The sequence below is a fragment of the Melospiza melodia genome, chromosome 15 (genome assembly GCF_035770615.1).
Source record: "Melospiza melodia melodia isolate bMelMel2 chromosome 15, bMelMel2.pri, whole genome shotgun sequence".
Taxonomy (NCBI): domain Eukaryota; kingdom Metazoa; phylum Chordata; class Aves; order Passeriformes; family Passerellidae; genus Melospiza; species Melospiza melodia.
In genome coordinates, this window is record NC_086208.1 from 6069057 (window position 1) to 6087622 (window position 18566).

Below are 18566 nucleotides of genomic sequence, written 5' to 3' on the forward strand. Positions count from 1 at the left end.
GAAGGGTGGTAAAGAAAAGCAACAAAAAATCATGGTGAAAAATTCCAGCCTCTACTTCCCAAAAGACCTTCTAACAAGTCTTTTGACAGTAGTCTTGGAATTCACCAGTAAACCTCTTCCCAGTGTTAAGGATAACTCTGAGCACATATTTGTTAAATATTAGCGTAAGGGGTTTGGTTTTGTTATCTGGCAGATTGAAATAACTGTTTGTTTTTAACTGACTAAATTAATGCTATTGAAGTTATTAACAGTACATATCATCAGCTTTCAACACCTAATTAAGAGCTACTTAGTCAGGTAACAAAACAGTCATACCAGAAGAGTTGGCAGAATTTTGACACATAAAAGATCATAACCAAAATTATAATCAAATCATACTTTCACATCAATGCTCTAAAAGAACAACTGACTATCCTGCAAGTGCAACCAAAACCAAGATCTCTGGATCCCACCAGTTATTTAAAATTTTGTTCAAGGTAACACCATAGTGCAGCATTTCCTTATTTCTTTGTGCATGGACTAAATGTCTCACTTCTGGTGTCACTGACATTACTGCTCCAATTGACCAGGAAAAGGTCCCCTTCAAGAGAAAATAAGCTATCACCAAGCCTTCGAGCCAATCTTGTATTACTATACTATGGCATTTTTTGTTTGGTTTTGACTATAAAGCACTACTGATTTTATCAGTAATATGAGCAAAAAAAAATGAAGTTTATAGAGATTACAGGGATGACTGGACAGCTTCAAGATGAAAACATAAGGGGTAATTAATTATATATCAAAATAACACTTCTTGCTCAAAAACTTGTTGACCTAAAAACTGCTGGAAGCTTAAAGAGTAGCCTAGATAAGCATCACTACACATTTCCATTTTTACTTATACTTTCCTTTCAACGTGGCCACAGCCAGAGATGGGATACTTTGTCAGCCTTTGGGTCACACTGAGTGTAACTGTTCCCTTCACAAAAGGGCACCTGCCCAAACAGTTACATTGAATCAAAAACACTAAGGCCTTTAGTATCAACAGCTAGCAGGTCTGACAGAGAATTAACATTTTATCTGCCCAGCTGCCCCACACGCATTTTTGTCCAAGGTCCATTCATCCCACCAAAGGCACAATTTTAAAATGCCTTTATTCTATGATGAACTGAAGGCAAATGATATAACTTGCCCCCTTGAGGAAACACTTGCACATCTCTCTTTTTTTGTGATGAATACAGCATTTGGACCATGATTCCGTGGCTGCTTTAATACTAACTTGCTGCCAGAAGTGGCATCCCACCCTGCTCTGACCTTTCCTATGCAATTAATTCCTTCCTTAATCTCTTGTACAGCTTCATGATAGCTGCACCAGACCTCCATTTCATTCAGGAGTAACTCAAACAAGAGGAGTCAGTCTAAATGCAAAAGCAGTTTTGCTATTCACTGGTTCCCAGCACACATTCCTTTGTGCAGGGTACACATTCTGACCACCCAGAACCACTACTTCCAGCCACTTAAAGTGGCAAGCAAATAAGGCAGTTTTGAATACATTTATTTATATGCAACTACATTGCTTTATGTCCCTGCAAATAAAGTTTGAGAACTTTCACACACATTTACAGCACTGCCATGAATGAACACAGATTTCTGCCTCCCTTCAGTTGGTACAGACGTAATCTAAAGCTTTGTTTCCAGCATGCTTATTCGTAGGCAGGCTTATCTCTGAAACCCAACAAACAAACAGAGCTATCACATGGAGCTTTTACAACACTTCTAAATTTAAACAAGGGAATATGACAGTTTCCTCTCCTTTTACTTCCTGACATCTGGCTTTTTCCTATTGTTTTCAAAAACTACCAGTATCCTGCGTTAGGCACACACAGGCAATTGTATGAACTCACCCTGTGAAGAGTCACCGTGTGTTGTTCCCATATAGCTGTTTCTTCCATTGTTGTGCTCTAAGGAGAAAAAAAAAAAAAAAACCAAAGATTAGACTTCACTTTCAATAGCTGTGTAATACCCCAGGCAGAAACTTACATTCAAAAGTAGCATTAATATTCATATAAAATAGCTACAGAAGAAGTTGGCCTGGCTCATTCATTACACATTTCCTGCCTTTATATGTCACAGCTGAACTTCCTGTGCCCCTGTGGAAGGGGGTGGGGGAAAAGGGGTAAAACAGACTACAGAGCTTGAAGTTATAAAGTTCCAAGGGAAGGATTACAAGCAGCATTTGTGATATAGGCTCTCTTGGTTGCTCATTAAGATTGTAGTAGACGTAGGCAATCCATTCAGCTGTATTTATATTCTAACATTTATACTTACACTCTCCTTTTGCTTGTTTTAACTGTGTGCCAATTACCACTAATTCATGAACACCCAGCTACAGATTACAGTGCCTGTGCTACTGTATTAAGCACACAGGTCAAATTTAATGGACTGCAGTTTAGTGTAGGCTAATTATTTTGGTGAACAGTAGCACTGCAGAAATTACAAGGTCCTCTCTAAGGTAACTAGATTAAACAGTAACACTATGACAATATTGACATACCTGCATTTCTGCTTGAAAGAGCACTACTTAGTGTGCCAGGACAAGCAAACATTTGGAAAGGACAAAATAGCAAGAGGGAGGAAAACCCAGCAGAGCCCAGGGCCTGGAAACAGGCAGGAAGGCAGCAGGAAATACATAGAGAACATCCTGCTGCTGCATTTTCTACCTTTCCAGAGGGAGTGTCCAGTGTTTTGCTCCATATCCACCCCCCTCATAAGCATGCAATCCACTAATTAAAGAACAGAATCAGAACACAAACATTCCTGCAACATGGAGGTGTTGGTTTTTTTTAAAATCTACTTTGATCTCCATTTGTGTCAGTTACAGTAACTCAGTCACTACAACAAAAAGTACTCCAAACTTTTAATCCAGTCCTGTATCACAAGGAACAGCAGTAGGAGTGTTTACTCTCACAAACAACACCTCTGAAAACTTTATCCAACTTCAGAACATCAGAACTTGCAACTGGGTTCAAAAAGCAAGTTCTTCTCATAATGCCAAAAAAGCTCTGCATTTTTTTTTCTGCATTTTGTGCTTCAATTTCAAGGGTCAGGATGTGCCACATTACTGCTCATTTCTCTTTCAGGGTTCATTTCTCCTGAAAGTGCTGTTGCAACTTAACTGTGACATATTTAATCCAAACAGCTGTAATTCTCCTCAATTCAGTACCAAATGTTGCTCCTTTGCATTATAAATTGATTAAACTCTACCCCAGAATTAGATTATTTCTCTCCAGCTTTTTAAACGCAGACCAAATATATACAAAACCAGCAACAATTTCCACACACAAAGCCATCTCTGAAACAAAACAGAATGTTTTGCTTGCTAAACGGTCAAGGAATACTGATTTTCTTCCTTATTTCTGATGTTCTCATTCTGTCTTAGTTTTGGCAAGAGCTTTTCAGGCTAATCATCTCATCAACAAGTGAAGACTCATCTCTGCAAGTAAACTTCCACAGCAAAAAGCTCTAAGTAGCTCCTGTTCAGAAGAACGTGCAACAGGAATCCAATAAAGGTGTAATTTACACGGCAATTGAAACAGGCAGCCTGATTTTTACCTGCAATGACCAAGAGAAGCTGACCCTGCTCATTCAGTGTGCCTGGCCTGGCAGCACTGTGCAGGTCCAGCCCTGTGGCAGCAGCACAGCCCCAGCTCCCTGGCTCAGGGCGCTGATTTCCATGATTTCCATGGCTCCGAATCCTTGTCCCTCCCTGCTGCAGCTCGGTGCACAGGGCAAACAACACCCTGGCTCTGGAAATGGCACAAACTGATAAAACCCAGTTTAACCAGCTCAGCACTGCTCCCACTGGATCTAGGAGAACTGGCAAACCCAGAGTTGGAGCAGGGCAAGATAACAGCTAAGCCATGAGTAAGAAACAAAACAAATTCCATATGTAACATGCTTCTGAGAACTGTGAGAAGACTTACTACTTCATAAAAAACCCAGGACAAATGTCAAAAAAACCCCAAACCACCTCACAAACTCACCAGCCTTTTTAAACCTGGACAGGGCACTCACTGCTCAGTCAGACTGAGGCTGCATTTTTAAAGCCCTTCTCCTTTCTGCAGCAGCTGTCTTTCCATTTTGTTCTCCATTTCTTTGTTCACACTATTGCTATCACCTCCCCTGGATTTTACTAATACATCCATTTCAAATGCACAAGACTTGGAAACATCAAATATCCATTAGTTACACAGCAAAGCAAGTAATGTGTTACTTTCATTCTTTCTGCATGCCCAAACAGTCCAATCAAGAACAGTGAAAACAGTTCAAAGGCAGTCTGAGGTGAGTGCTGGCTTGGACACAAACTGCTTACTTGAGTTAGTTTCTATCTGTAAAGAACTGCATTCACTCACAAAAGACCAAGGGAAGTTTGAAGAAGACCTGTGAAGGTACTCACCCCACTTAGCACTGACAACTGAGGCAGAAAATGAGCCTGTGCTACCATGAGCTGAGGTCCCTGCTGCGATGCTGCTCTTAGGCCATACCCAAAGTGTTCTATTTTTCATGCTATCCACCACCACAGAATCCCACAGAACCACTTTATTTTTAAGGCTGGAAGGGACCTCTGGAGATGATCCAGTCCAACCCCCCTGCCAAGGCAGGGTCACCTGGAGCAGGTGACACAGGAACGTCTCCAGAGCAGGAGACCCCACACCCTCCCTGCGCCGCTCTCCCAGCGCTCTGCCACTCTCCAAGGAAAGAAGTTCTTCCAGGCTGAGGTGAAACTTCTTGTGTTTAATTTATAGCCATTGCTCCTCAGCCTGTCACTGGGCACCACTGAAGAGTCTGGCACCATCCTCTTGGCACCTGCCTGGGAGATTATTTATATGCATTAATGAGATTTCCCTCTGTCTTCTCCAGACTAAACAGATCCAGTTTTTCCCTCCTAAGAGATGTTCCAGACCCTTCATTAACTTTGTGGCCAATGCTAGGCCCTCTCCAGCAGCTCCTGGTCTTTTTTGTACTGAGGAGCCCAGAACTGAGCACATATATTAAGAATAAAAAGAACAGAAAGAATGATGGTATCATGACTCCAGTGATTTATTTATTTGATGCTTTTGCTTTGTTAAAATGAAAAGTTTCCTTAAGCTCATCCTAAACACCATTTTAGAGACAATTAGTATTCCTAGCTCTGTATATGGGACATGGATGTGTTTGTGGGCTGGATGTTTTATTACTATTTAAAGGACAGAGTCATACATGACATTGCACTTCATCAATATGGAGGTTATGAAACTTATCATTTACCCAAAATCTTGGAAACATCAAATCTTGTTCAACTCTTTCATCTTTGGAACTGCCCTGAGAAATAAACATTTCAAAGTAAACATCTTTTCAGAAAGCTCCCTTTGTGGGCTTATAAGAGTCCTTCAAACAACAACAATTTTTTCTTCTCCTTCTCAACATATTTCTTTCCTTCTTCTCAAGGGCTGGTTTGGTTGTTTTTATTGGGGGGTTTTGTGGTGTTTTGGTGGGGTTTTTTTTGATACCATGCCTTTTCTCATCCAACTTTTATCTTTTCCCACACATCTGGGTATGTGTGCACATAGGAAAAAACCAACCCAAAAAACCACTGGCTACTGAACTGGGCAATGCAGTGATGCTGCAAATGGCATTGCTCAGTCTACCTGCACTGCAGGTGAAAAGCTGGTGCCAGCAGCAGCACTGAAGCCACCCACAGGCTTGAGAGGACAGTTCTGGTTTACATTTGGAAAGCTTCAAAAAATAGCTGCAGAAATGAGTATTCTACCTTAAAATAATGCAAGTTCCCAAGGGCAGGTTTCCTGCAGATTAACACTTTTTAGATTTCTACACCTCAGCCCAGATTAAGGCCAGAGCTCCTGTACACTCTTGAAATCCAAGCCCTGATAGTCTCTCAATGTTTCTTTCCAGCTCTAGGGGGACTTACTGGAGGAATTATTGCTCCCTTTTTAACTCAACTGCTTTTCATGGAAGTGAATTGTGCTCCAAACAACAAGATAGATTTTAAGGAATTGTTCCCTCAATGGGGATCAAATTTTGATATGTGAGGTCAAATGAGTTTTAAATCATGTTACTTCTTAGTAAAGTTTAACAGTAATTTCTGATAAATAAATATAAGTCTTAAATATCTACAGTCGTCATCCATTCCCAAACATTCCTCACTAAGGTCAATGAGATTCTTACATTTTCAGAGAAAACAATACCTAGCAATCTACCTAAACCAGATTTTCCTCTGGACTACACAAGAGGAACCTCCTGTGGGAAGCACTAAGTTGCATTTGGTGTCTCAGATTTTTCAGATCAGCACTGACAGCTGTCCTAAGGACAATAAAATGAAGGAACTGCTCCTGCTACCTCAGGGGGCTCATTGCTCCTGTTCTCCACAGAACACAGTGGGGAGAGGAAAGGTGCCTGACAACTGGGAGCTCTTTCAACCACAGCAAGCAAACCACAGGAAGGAACAGTCAGATCACAAACTCAACCACAGAAAGAACACCAGCTTTGCTTCAAGCTTGCAGTCTCATGTTGTGTACACCATACTTCAATAAAATGTTCATGTCAAAAAGCATTCATATTTATCCTGGAAAAACCATAACAACTGTGACAGTGTTCTTATTCAAGACACAAAAATGAGAAGGAAGAACTAGTATTGGGCTGTGTCAAAAAAGGGAAAAAATATTATATTTACTCTCTATATACTATATAATACATACTATTATCTGTATTTTATTTATATACTATTATTACACATACTATTATCTGTAATATTATATTTAGAGTGAGAGTTTCTCTTCAGAATGACACACCAGACATACATACACCTCACCCATCTTGCTGCATTTCAATTTGGCTTCTAAAATTAATTTTCCATTATTCCTGGGGAAGTCCAGTTCAGCAGTAGGATGTTATTGAACTTCCAAGTTCTAAAGGTCAAATGCAGAATCAATACATTTTGATTGCACTTGTGGGAACAAGAATTAAAAGTGCTTATCAGAACCATCAAAATTTAAAGCTCTTATAAGAATTTCTTATGTTTGTTATGTATACAGGGGGTGATATTTATCATTCACTTTAAAAAAATCAACATAATCAAAGTCAATATCCAAAACACTCAGCTTCCTGAGGAAGTATAAGAAAAGAAAACAGAATCTTCCTCAGCCAGCCCAGAACAAGGAACGAAGAGGTCATTTCCCTGCACTCAGCATCCCTCAGCACTCAGCTGCAGCACAGCGCTGTTTCCAACACGAACCAGGATGACTTCCCACAGATTCTCACCTTTGTCCTCGCCTAGTTAAACTACAGCCACCTTAAATTCCAACAGATTCCCTCCAATTGTCTTATCATAAAAGCCTTCAGCTGACTGGGGGCAGGGGGCCCATTTTTTAACAGTTGTTCCCCAGCAATTAGTGCAATGAGGTCAGAATCCCATTATCTGACTGATTTTATCAGCTGAAAGGAGAGCTTTGTCTTCCATAGTCTAACACATCCACAATGCACCACAGCCTCTCACAGGGACCCTCAGAGTTCCTGGAGGTATTTCAAGCACTGGCAGCCAACTCCTGGAGTGAGCGCAGGCAGTCAGGAGAGCCCTGAGGCAGGGTCACCACAGCAAAGTGCTCACTGCCACAGCTGCACCCCACCCAGCCTGCTGGGGCTGCCCCACACTCTGCCAACAGCTGGATCGGCGGCTTTCCACTGCATCATCACCCCAAGGAGAAGGATTCTGCTTCCATCATCCCAAGGAGAAGGATTCTGCTTCCCTGAACGTTTTTCTGAGAGAAGAGATTCAAGAGATCAGGCTAAGGACTCAGGGGCTGCCCCAGAGCATCAGGTGCATGTTGTTTGTCTATTTCATTCTCTCTTTTACACAGCAGTGGGAAATGCAGGAGAGAACACACACTAAAGGGCTCTCTTGAGATGTGTATAAAAAAAACTCTGCAGCATCACTGAAGCTGAGAAGCCAGTGTTTAGTCCCACCTTTTGTCTGACATCAATCATCTCTTGAAACAGAAATAATAACCTTATTCCTCTCTGAACACATGTACTAACCACTGAAAGTACAGCAGTGCTCATTGCAATTTTTTTCCATTTGGTACCTTGGGTTCCAAGCTCTAGTGAAGAGCTCCACTCCTCCCAAACATCCACCTATATTAAACAGCCCACCTCATGAAAAGTCTGTATGAGGAAAACCACACTTAAAGCTGCTCTTCAGATGACAATGCACAACCCAAGTTTAAAAAACCCAGAATTTTCAACACTGCAGGTCAGTAAAATGAACCTACTTTGACTTAGATCACTCTGGAAGTATAAAGTATCTATAATAGCATACATGCACAGTTTGAACAGTACAAGTCATCTTTACATCACAAAGAACAAGTTGAGAGGAAAAGCTAGGACTAAATATATACATACACATTTTAACCATAACTAGGTTGTTCAAGCATTCCACTCAATTCTCCCAGTGCTTCCAAACCCACAAGACACTACCTTACCCAACACAATTTCCACTGCCTCCTGATCTAGAATTCCAAAGGTCAGTGGCTACCTTTTGAACATAAAGATACTGCATGTATCTAAAAACATTCCTTAATCACTGGTTTTCTTGACAAATTTTTCTACAAGAGACATTTTTGCTCCAACCTCTGGGCACTGTTTTCTCCAAGCTAAAAAAAGCAGCTCAGTGTTTAACTCCCCACATCCATGCACTTCCCAGCTCGTTTAGCATGACTCACTTTTCCAGAATGGCCTCTCAAGTCCAAGCTCCACACATCACAGACAGGATCACAGAACCTTCTGCTTGGTGGTACTGCTGCTCAATGCAAAAAACACTAGACCTCTCCCAAAAAAGCTCTAATCAAGAACTGTATGCACAAATTTGGTGGGATGCTGCATTGTAGTTAAATAATTAAATACTGGATTACAGATCCAGTTAAATCTGAGTATTTATAGAAGTGTTTATGACACAGGCCTAGTAAATCACATTATCCATGAAAGGCAGAAGGCTGACACTCAGGAATAAGGCAAAACAAACCAGAGTGCAAGACCCACAGGCAGCTACATCTCAAATGATCTCAGGTCAAGTTACTTCAGATGAAGAATCCCACTCACACACCCTGGTAACAGTATCAGCCAGCAGCCAAGCACAGCTTAGCAGCTCCTGAGGGCTAAGGCGTGGGAAAACCGTGCTGGAGTTTGGGATCCTCGTCTGTTTTCCTTCTTTCCATTTTGCTTTCCAGCTGGCAGTGAAACCACGTAGGATCACAAATCCCAAAGTGCTGGCAGTAGTGTTTCACAGATCACTACTCCAGGCCAGTGCACCAGCAAAAGATAGCAAAATCACCCAGAACAGAGAGGCTAAAAAAGCAAAGTGGCAAGCCACGTTTCTCCCCTCAGCAAGGGGTGCTGCCACAGAGAAGCACAGACAACCTGAAATTTGCTTTTGCTTTAAGTAGTTTCTTTGCCATACTGACCCAGGTCAGTATTATTAGGACCTAAAGATTCCTAATTTAGAGTATAAATTTTGACATGTAATTGAAAGGATTTCTCATTATTTACCTCAAATTTGATTTTTTTTGTATTATATTAAAACCAAGATCTTCAAGGAACTCATGTAATATTTCAATGTTTAAATCTTGGGATGCAACTTTAAAAGCAATTATTTTACCAAAATACAAGCAGCTTAAGCAGCAAACACTGCCCTCCTACTAGTTTCCATCCTCAAAAAAATTCCCTCCATCATATCTTATGCAAGCGTTATGTGGTCATTGTTACCTGTATCCCCACCAGTTCATCTCAACTCCAACAACAGCAACTGCTCCGGTTTGGAAGGCAGTCCTGGGAATGTCAGAGCTCAGACAACAGCCCCCCACCAAAGTCAAAGAAGCCCTGCTGAAATGCACCAGGGGAGCTCAGAAGCGCACACAGCTGGGATCCGTGGCACAGCCTAGAGCAGCAAACCCCAGTCACACACTGCCTGCCTGGTGGGTCTGGGTTCACACCACAGTGGGGGTCAAACAGTGGTGCAGACTGGCCAGGGAGCCATGGAATATCATCCTTGGAGGTGCTCAGAGCTCACCTGTGCAAGATTCTGGGCAGCCGTGTAGCTGACCCTGCCCTGAGTGTGGGGCTAGACCAGATGATCTTCAGAGCTCTGTTGAGCTCTGGATGATCTGACCTCACTGTTCTGCAATTATTCTATAAATCAGATTTGGTGAGAATTGCCTTGAGCACAGACTTGGACTGGTTGATCCCCAGAGTCCCTCCCAACATTAATTACTGTGTGATTCTATGTAAGTCGCATTTCCAGCACATTTCTGAAACCAAATGAAATTATCCTACTGCAGACACAACCTCCATCTCTGCTCTTACACACAGCTTGGCTTCAGTGCTTTATCACTCATAGAGAACATCAGCTGGAGTTATTTCAGTTTAGTTTTTCCCTTAGGGGAGGAGAAGAGCACAGTATCAGTATCAAAGAAAGCAAAATAATACTCTATTAGCTTTATGTAAGAAGCCTAAATAAGTCATCTCAATCTATGGCTTATTTAAAAAGTACAAAGACAAAATGCACACAAGTAAAATAGATGTCCACCAAGAAGTAACCAACGTGAATGTAGACATCAGAGCAGCAATCAAAGCACTTACGTGAAGACAGAATGCCTCTCACCTTGTTTTTAATCAAGAGAATCATAATCCAGTCACCAAACACTGCAGCATATAAATTTTAGATCATTATACTCTGAAGATCTGTCAAATAAGAGCCTCAGGACAGGTAACAGTATCCCACTAAGCCAGAGCTGGGCTGATTTTCCAAGATCAGAGCTCACAAGTATGAATAAATGTTTAAGAGGCTTGCATTACAATTCCAGTTACAGGTGCACAACAACAGCCTTGACATCTTCCATTGTGCCACTAAAAGAGGAGCCTACAGAAGTTAATTTCTCTTTAGAATTTTGAGGGAGGGGAGAGTATTGCTTGTTTTGTTTTTTTCTTTTTACAGTCAACATAGCCACAGCTAAGCTATACATTCTCTAGTTAATTTCCCAATTCTCCTAGAAGTAACAGTTGAAATGCAGGTGTTCTGAACATGTGCACACACATTACATTTTGCCCCATGGAAGCAGCTGACAACTATTGCTGTAGTAACAGGATTAGTGGGGTGGCAGTGTGTTTCCCTGGTATTTTACCCCTTGAATCTCAGTATGAAGAAATATGTCGCTGGGCAGTAAAACTTTCACCCCTGCCCTGCTGGTGGGTACAGAATTTCTTCCTGTGAATCTCAAGCAACCATTCTTAGTAAGAAACTTCAGGAAAAGTGTCCTTCCCTACCCTGAACAACCACACACCCAGATGGCATCTTCCCACCCTCAGCTTGGGTAGCTGTCAGTTAAGAACATTCAATTTTAGCAGTCACATGGCTACTAGAGCATCTCCAGAACACAGTACAACTCTGAGCTCACTTAACTTCACACATCCAAAGAAAGCAAGTCTCAAATCAAGGATACAGAAAGACAGAAGTTCAAAAAGGAAGAGAGGGTAAATAACGTTAAGTCTTCCAGATCGTTGAAAAAGAGTAAATTCTTGTGTTAGAAGTTGTTGGTGCCTTTGCAGTAAGGACACAATGGTAACAAATAGTTTGGTTTAGAAAGCACAATACAGGGAACACAGCAGGGTTCTGTTTTACTTTCAAATGCAGTGCTTGTGCATTGAGAGGGGAAGAGAAACAAGTCCAGGAAGTCACTGGGAGAGAGGAGAATGAGAACTAGAGCAGCCATACCCCCCTGGAATGGCTTGGACTGGGAGGACAAGGTAACAAACACCACCACAGCATTCAAAAGGCTGATTCAGCTATCAGCAAGCTAAACCTTCTTATCAGGCAAGTGTGGAAAGCAGAAAACACCTAATTTTTCCTCAGCAAAAAGGACTATCCTCCTTCTATTAACATCTAGCTGCCATATTACTTCACCAATGAATGGATTTTCCTATTTTTTGAAGACACCTACCTTGAAGAAGTATCTGTTTAAGCAGACAATCTATTACACTTTGAGAGACAGTTGTGAAGTGTCAGTCTCTCCTTGCTTATATGCACATCAGTCTGTTCCAGGATTTTCCTGACAAAAAACTCTTTCTAAAGCCAACACATCAATGATTAGTAGGTGTTACAGAAAAAAAAAACCAGCATGCTACAACTGTCCCTGCATTCAATCTCAAAACTGAGTAACAGAGCTCTGACAGAACTCAAAACCAGGTAATAAGTTGAAAGTGTAGAAAGAAAAAAAACACTAAGATTGATTAGTCAGTTAAACCAGTATTTAAATTCTGAACATATCGTGCAGAACAAGAGATGGGGGAAAAATTCCTTTGCTTTTTTAAGCTAAGTTGTTCCATTGCATTCAGCAGCCCACAGACCTGCAGATGAGCTCACACCTCCCAAGGAGCATCTTCCTACAGCTCAATGAACAACTTGATTGATTTTGATCAGCCCTTTATATCCTTCTTGTTTAGTGCCTATGTAATAGAAATTAAACTTATCCATCGCTGCTATGAAAAATCAAAGTGATTGGGAAGGTTCAGTTTCCAAAGAGTGGTGCAAAGGGGTGAATGGGGTCTGAGAAAAAGCAATTCATTGTGTGGAGCAAGTGAGGAGGTAGCCTACAACATAACCAAGGCAAGGCACAGCAGGCAGGGCATGTGGAGCAAGCCTGGGTCAGACCCAGTACACCAGAGAACATCTGTGTCTCCTCAGAACAGCACCTTGAGGCACACCAAGGGTTAAGGAGCAGCCACAGCCTGAAGCTTAATGCTCCATTCACTCTCAGCAAGGAGAATCTCCTTTATTCACAAAGCTACTCTGAACTGAAACCAGGAATCGGCCTGGCACTGAGGATGGCTTTCCTGGGATGGGAAAGGACCAGCCAAGAAGAGAAGCTAGCACAGGAAAACCTGCTCAGGTGGGTTACTCATTGACTATGAATGCAGAAACACTGCCCATACAACAACACAGCTGCAGACACTTTGATAACCCTCTCTGCTGCTTTCATGGCTAAGACAATTGCTTATTCACAGCCAGTCAGAGTGGGATTTTTTTCTCTTAATTCTGGCTATGCTATTAGACATTTGCAAAATATGGCATTTCAGATATGGTTTCATTTCAGAGGACAAAAGAAACCTGATTTTTACCAAAGACTTACAAGCATGTTTTATAGAAAACACATCTTTTTCTAACTTCCGATTTATTAATATTTTCCCTTTTTTTAAAGTGATCTATTCCCTTCTCTTGAGGAGCCAAGGCCATTAACAAGCACAAGAGAATATAACAGCAGCTCCAGAAGAATCAGTAAGCAGGAAGAGCCAGTAAGACAAGTCCATGCTTTTTCCCCTTTCCTTAAAAGGACACACAGCAGCAACAGGGGTGACCCTGCCACCCAAAACATCTTTTTATTTCAGTCATAACTTCTCATCTTCTCAAAGAGCAGCAATGAAACCAGCTCCATTGGGGAGCCAAGACTGGACAAGAGGCACTAAAAGCAGCCCTGAGACACTGCCCAGCACCATCAGCTGCCCTGCTCCCACTTCTCCTCTCTCATTTCCTACTGGCAGCAGTCCCACCACTGCCTTTCACTACACCAGTGGTCCACAACCAGACCTCTTCAGAAAAGCTGGATACAAAGCTGGACACACTATATACTAACTTAGGAAAGCACTTTTAAAAAACACCATGTTCTTGTTTTTTGGGGGCTGGATTTTCTCTTTTATAGACTGCATCCCTACCCTACTCCAAATAGCTGAATTCCTATGAACCCCAAGCTGCAGAATTACCCCAGACTTTCTGACTCTGAGTCAGGAGCCAACTCAGTCTCCTTCCCTCCTCTCACTGAGAGGGCAGAAGAGACATTGGCTACAGTCACTGGGAAAAAATGACAGAGTAATTACTGGACAGGAGGCTTCCCACTGACCTCTGTAGGTATTCACATCTACATAACCACCACATCAGTTCCCATCCCACCCTACAGACACCCAGCTAGGACCTCTTTATTTCCTGTTTGCACATCAAAGTAGAGGAATGAAACAAGGGAATTCACTAACATGCTCAAGAGCAATAATTGTTGACCAGATTAGAACTTCCATGGTATGCAAGCTGCCTTATGCATACCATGCAAAACAGCACACTGCAAAAGCAGTTCCTCTCATGAAAATCCATTTGGCACACTTAAAATTATTTCCACCACTGTAGATGAACTAACACTGAATTTTACATAAAACCCAGTATACAAATCCAGAAAGCTTAAATTACAATCTTTGAGATCAAATAGCTTCAAGGCCTGCCTTTTCAGTTCCAACTTGACCTTCCACTTCGCAAATTCAGTTTTCAGGTGACAAAAAGCCTAAATAGACCTAAAAACACAGTCCCTTCAAAGGGGGAAAAAGAGCCACACCCAGAGAGCCAAAGGTTAACTGTAAAAATGGTCACAAAGCCACTTTTGTATTTACATCAACAATTAAAAAGACACTCATTTCAGTGGAACAAACTGCCTCACCAACAGCTTTAACCATATGACACTAAATTCTATTCCCACAAGTTCATGTGTATCAATGATACAAGATTATATTCTTGACCAAAACTGCATCATGTCCATTCATCACCACTCTGGAATGCACATTCCCAAGTATGCAAGAAAACTGTGAGGGCAGAAATGACCAAAGCAATTTAGAAAATATGCACTGGCCTTCTACAGAATTGCATCTTCTCGCTACCTCAAACTGTGTTTAAAAATGAAGCTGGCAAACCCAAAGCCCTTAAACAAGAGCAAATTCCTCTTTTTTAAAGTTATTCTCATTATTTTTCACATTAAAAACTTCAAGAAGGAAAATCTGCAGAACTATAACCTGACATTGCAGTTTGCAACCTGAAAACAAACTCAAGTTTACAGAGCCTTTACCTCACCCCTGGATTGCCCCAGCACTCCTTGTGCTACAGAAAGCAGCTCTACTGAACTTCAACATTCTGAATGCAATAAATTCTAAGAAAATATCAAAAAGGAACCAGACCAGGGGAAATAACAGTGTAAATGTTTAAGTCTTGCCCCATCTGTTACCTAAAGTTTCACATTCTAGAGCAAGTTAAGACTTTAATTGACAAAAGAGAACAAATTTACCTCAAGAATGAAAAAGTTCAAAAAGAAGGAAAAAGGGTAACAAATCCCACTGTATTTTACTCTCTGCCAATATCTGTTCACATTGCTGGGTATTTACTCCAAGCTGTTCCACAAAAAAAAAAAAAAAAAAAAAAAGGAAATCAGAAATCAATGGCAGAAGGGCTTCCACACTCTTGCCTGATGTGAGTCAGCACCTTGACTCTTGAGGGAAGGTGCACATGAAACAATGTCATTTAATTTCACTGCTAAACAAATTCTTTCAAGAGCAGAACTTCACTTGTACCACACTCTTGCCCTTGGATGTTACCACCAGCACCCCAACCATCAGGTGTACATTGGCATCTGCAAGTATACGGTGCAAAAGGCCAATTTTGTGACAACACGGGCCTCAGATAAATCAGCAACATATTTTCAGGATTGCTTCATGACTTTTTTGAGGAACTAAGTCATTACAAGGCAATACAGGAAAAAACTGAAGTACTTAAAAGCTCTTTTCCTATTCCACCTCTGCTCTACATCTTGCAACTACATTGAACTAAGGATTTTAGCTGCCCAGTCCCAACCAATTGAACACAGCAAGGTTCCAGGAGCAGGTACAATTATCAGTTCTCATGCTTTTATCAGCCTGGTGACATTTTCCTTGTCAGTGCATTGTCAGCTTGGGAGTCAGCGCTGTTTACCCTGAGAAGATCAAAGACAACACGTGCTTTACCACAACAATAGTGCAGATTATTGACGCACACACTCGGCAGACCTAAGGACTGAGAGCAGTGGCAGTGACACTTCACAGAAGGGAAAAGTTCGGCTCCTCTCTCCAAACTGGAGGGAAAGGGTAACGTTGGTAAAGCATTAGGTATAGAACAGATTAAAATCATTATTTCAAATAGCCTATAGCCCCACATAGCTACATAGAACACATGATTGCATTTGTACAATTAAATACAAACATCAGTGCTACTTTGAAATAATTTTCGAAAGCAGTATTTTAGGCTTTCTTTATTTTTAGGGTACAATACAAGCATCTTTTCAGTTTGGTTTATCTTTTGCTACTGCTATTAGAGATGGATACACACTTTTTACACAATGAATTCTGAGCTTCTCATGTAAGCAAGTGATAAGCACCAAAACACAGAATTTTAGTATCTGAAGCTTACACATTGAACTCAGCCTAAACAAGGCTAATAGAATGGAAAACTTAAATTGCAAAACATTTTCACTTTTTAAGGGGTTCACTTTACATTTGTTCCACAATACATTTCCCTACCACCAAAAACATCAGTCTCCTCCAGGGTAAGTTAGAGAGAACACTTAGCCTAAACCATTTACACCAGTCCACAAAAAATATCATCCCACACCACCAAAAGTTATGCTCTTATTTAAATGCGTGTCTGTTACTTTTATAGACTTGTTTCCAATATTGAGAAGATGAAGAAAAAAAGCTGCACACTGTACAAGCACTCACCAACAAAATAAAAAATTGAGGCATCAGAGAAAGCTACAAATAAACCCCAGTAAACACTGGCAGAAGTTGGACAGCCATCATGTATGTCTGACAGTGAAAATCCAGACACACCAGCACTGTAAGAGATACCAAAAGCTTTCTGTTGGCAGGTTGAATAGAAGGAGAATGTCATGGCATTTTTAGAGTTGCCTTTAAACTGCTGGTGGCCTCCCCGTCTGTACAGGGCTGAAGAACTACCTTTACTCTCAGCCCTAAGTACCTGATACAGAGACACATCACAAATTATCTTCTATAGCAGCTTGGTACCTTTTAGAAATGGAAACTGAAAAATGAATTATGTTCTGATTCTGCACAGATAAGACACACCAAGAGAAGAATTCCAAACTAGTCACTACACCAAGATGTGTCCACAATGTAATAGTGGATGCCATGGCTTCTATTCAACTTTGAAATAAATCAACCATGCAGTAACTCAAGCAGAGGCAGACCTGTGAGAAGCTGCTCTCTCCCTCAGTCATCATCATTTCATCAAGATTAATCCCTGATTGCAAGCCAAGCTATGGTGAAGATGAGAAGCACGTAGAGTATTCCAGAAGAGGAACTCTGAACACAACGACTAAAAATAAAAGTCTATACATAATTACTGAGAGATGCTACCCATCAAATCCACCTCTTAGCAAGTATTTCCCATCTGTGCTTAATGGGCAGATGTCTTTTTCATTCACTCAGCACATTTTTTGAAATGGAAAACTATGAATGACATTCTAGCTGTTTATCCAACCAGCTGGAGAAGGAACTGGGTAAGCACTTGGTTAACAGCTGAAAAGCCTGAATAATTGTGGTGAATTACCTGTTTATGCCAGATTAGAGCTTCAGTTCATTCAGCTATTGCCCCAAAAATCTACCAAGTCACTGTCACCGAGAATGAGTTACTGGGGAAAAGAGCAACTGGGTTATCTACAAACCTGCAAATTCAGCAAGGAATAGTTTTTTCAAAGAAGCATTCCCCTAAATGGGTAAAAACCAGAGAAGTTCAGCTTCAGGACACCAGACAAATCTGCTTGATGAGTCAGTTCAATGGAAAAACCTATCAGGAGACCACAGATTGCAGAGAAACCATTCAACCCAGAGTATTCTTTGGAAAAAAATCCTAAGGACTCAATATGTGAGGATAAAATCAGTGAAAAACTTCATCAGAAAGGTGAGATGTGAAAGGTTTGTACTAAGCTGTCTTGGCTGGAACTATTTTATCATTAAAGTGAAAACTGAGCAGCAAAACAAAACCTGCTGCCAGAATGCTTTCAAAGTTTGACTGATAATAGTCATATCTTCAGCCATGCAACTTCTAATGATCTGCACAAAAAAATTAAGTGCAGTGAACATATCTAAATCTGTACCTCTTGTATCAATGTATTGATTTAGTTGTATCTTTTCCATTCATTTTTGTAGGTTCACCTTCACAAGTCACCTCTGCAACGTAATCCTCTCAAAGACACTGAAATGTTATCAACACGTGTAAGTTATGCACCCTCACTGTGCCATTTAAATTGATCCAGATTCACACATGTTGAACTGAGCTGTGGAAAATGCTTTCTTCTATGAAAGGTGCAACCATTAAGTACATATGAAAATATATACAAAACCCAAATATTTCTGTGCTACCAATTACCACAAGAAGAACAGAGTTCATATCACAAAAAAAGAAAACACTCACTATATAACTACACTGTTCAGTTAGTTTCCTGCTCTAAAATCATTACTCATTCTATTCTCTTCACAGCACTGTTGGAGCAGGAAAAATGCCTTACATTCTTTTACAACTTGAAATTTATGTTTTAGTGCATTGTCACTGTATAGTACGTGGTCAAAGAGCAAAGGTAACTTTAAGTACACCAGTCCTTGTATACACAGCTCTACTGCTTCAGGAG

At 40.9% G+C, this 18566-nt stretch overlaps 1 protein-coding gene across 6 annotated transcripts in view; it reads right to left on the minus strand.

Moving 5' to 3' along the window:
• Positions 1 to 18566, minus strand: part of TJP1 (tight junction protein 1) — a 156510-nt gene that overhangs the window by 38924 nt on the left and 99020 nt on the right. For all 6 annotated transcript variants that reach the window (XM_063169551.1, XM_063169550.1, XM_063169554.1 and 3 more), the window contains one exon: positions 1884 to 1940. In XM_063169551.1, coding sequence (XP_063025621.1) covers positions 1884 to 1940 — 57 coding nt within the window. The remainder of the gene's footprint in view (positions 1 to 1883; positions 1941 to 18566) is intronic.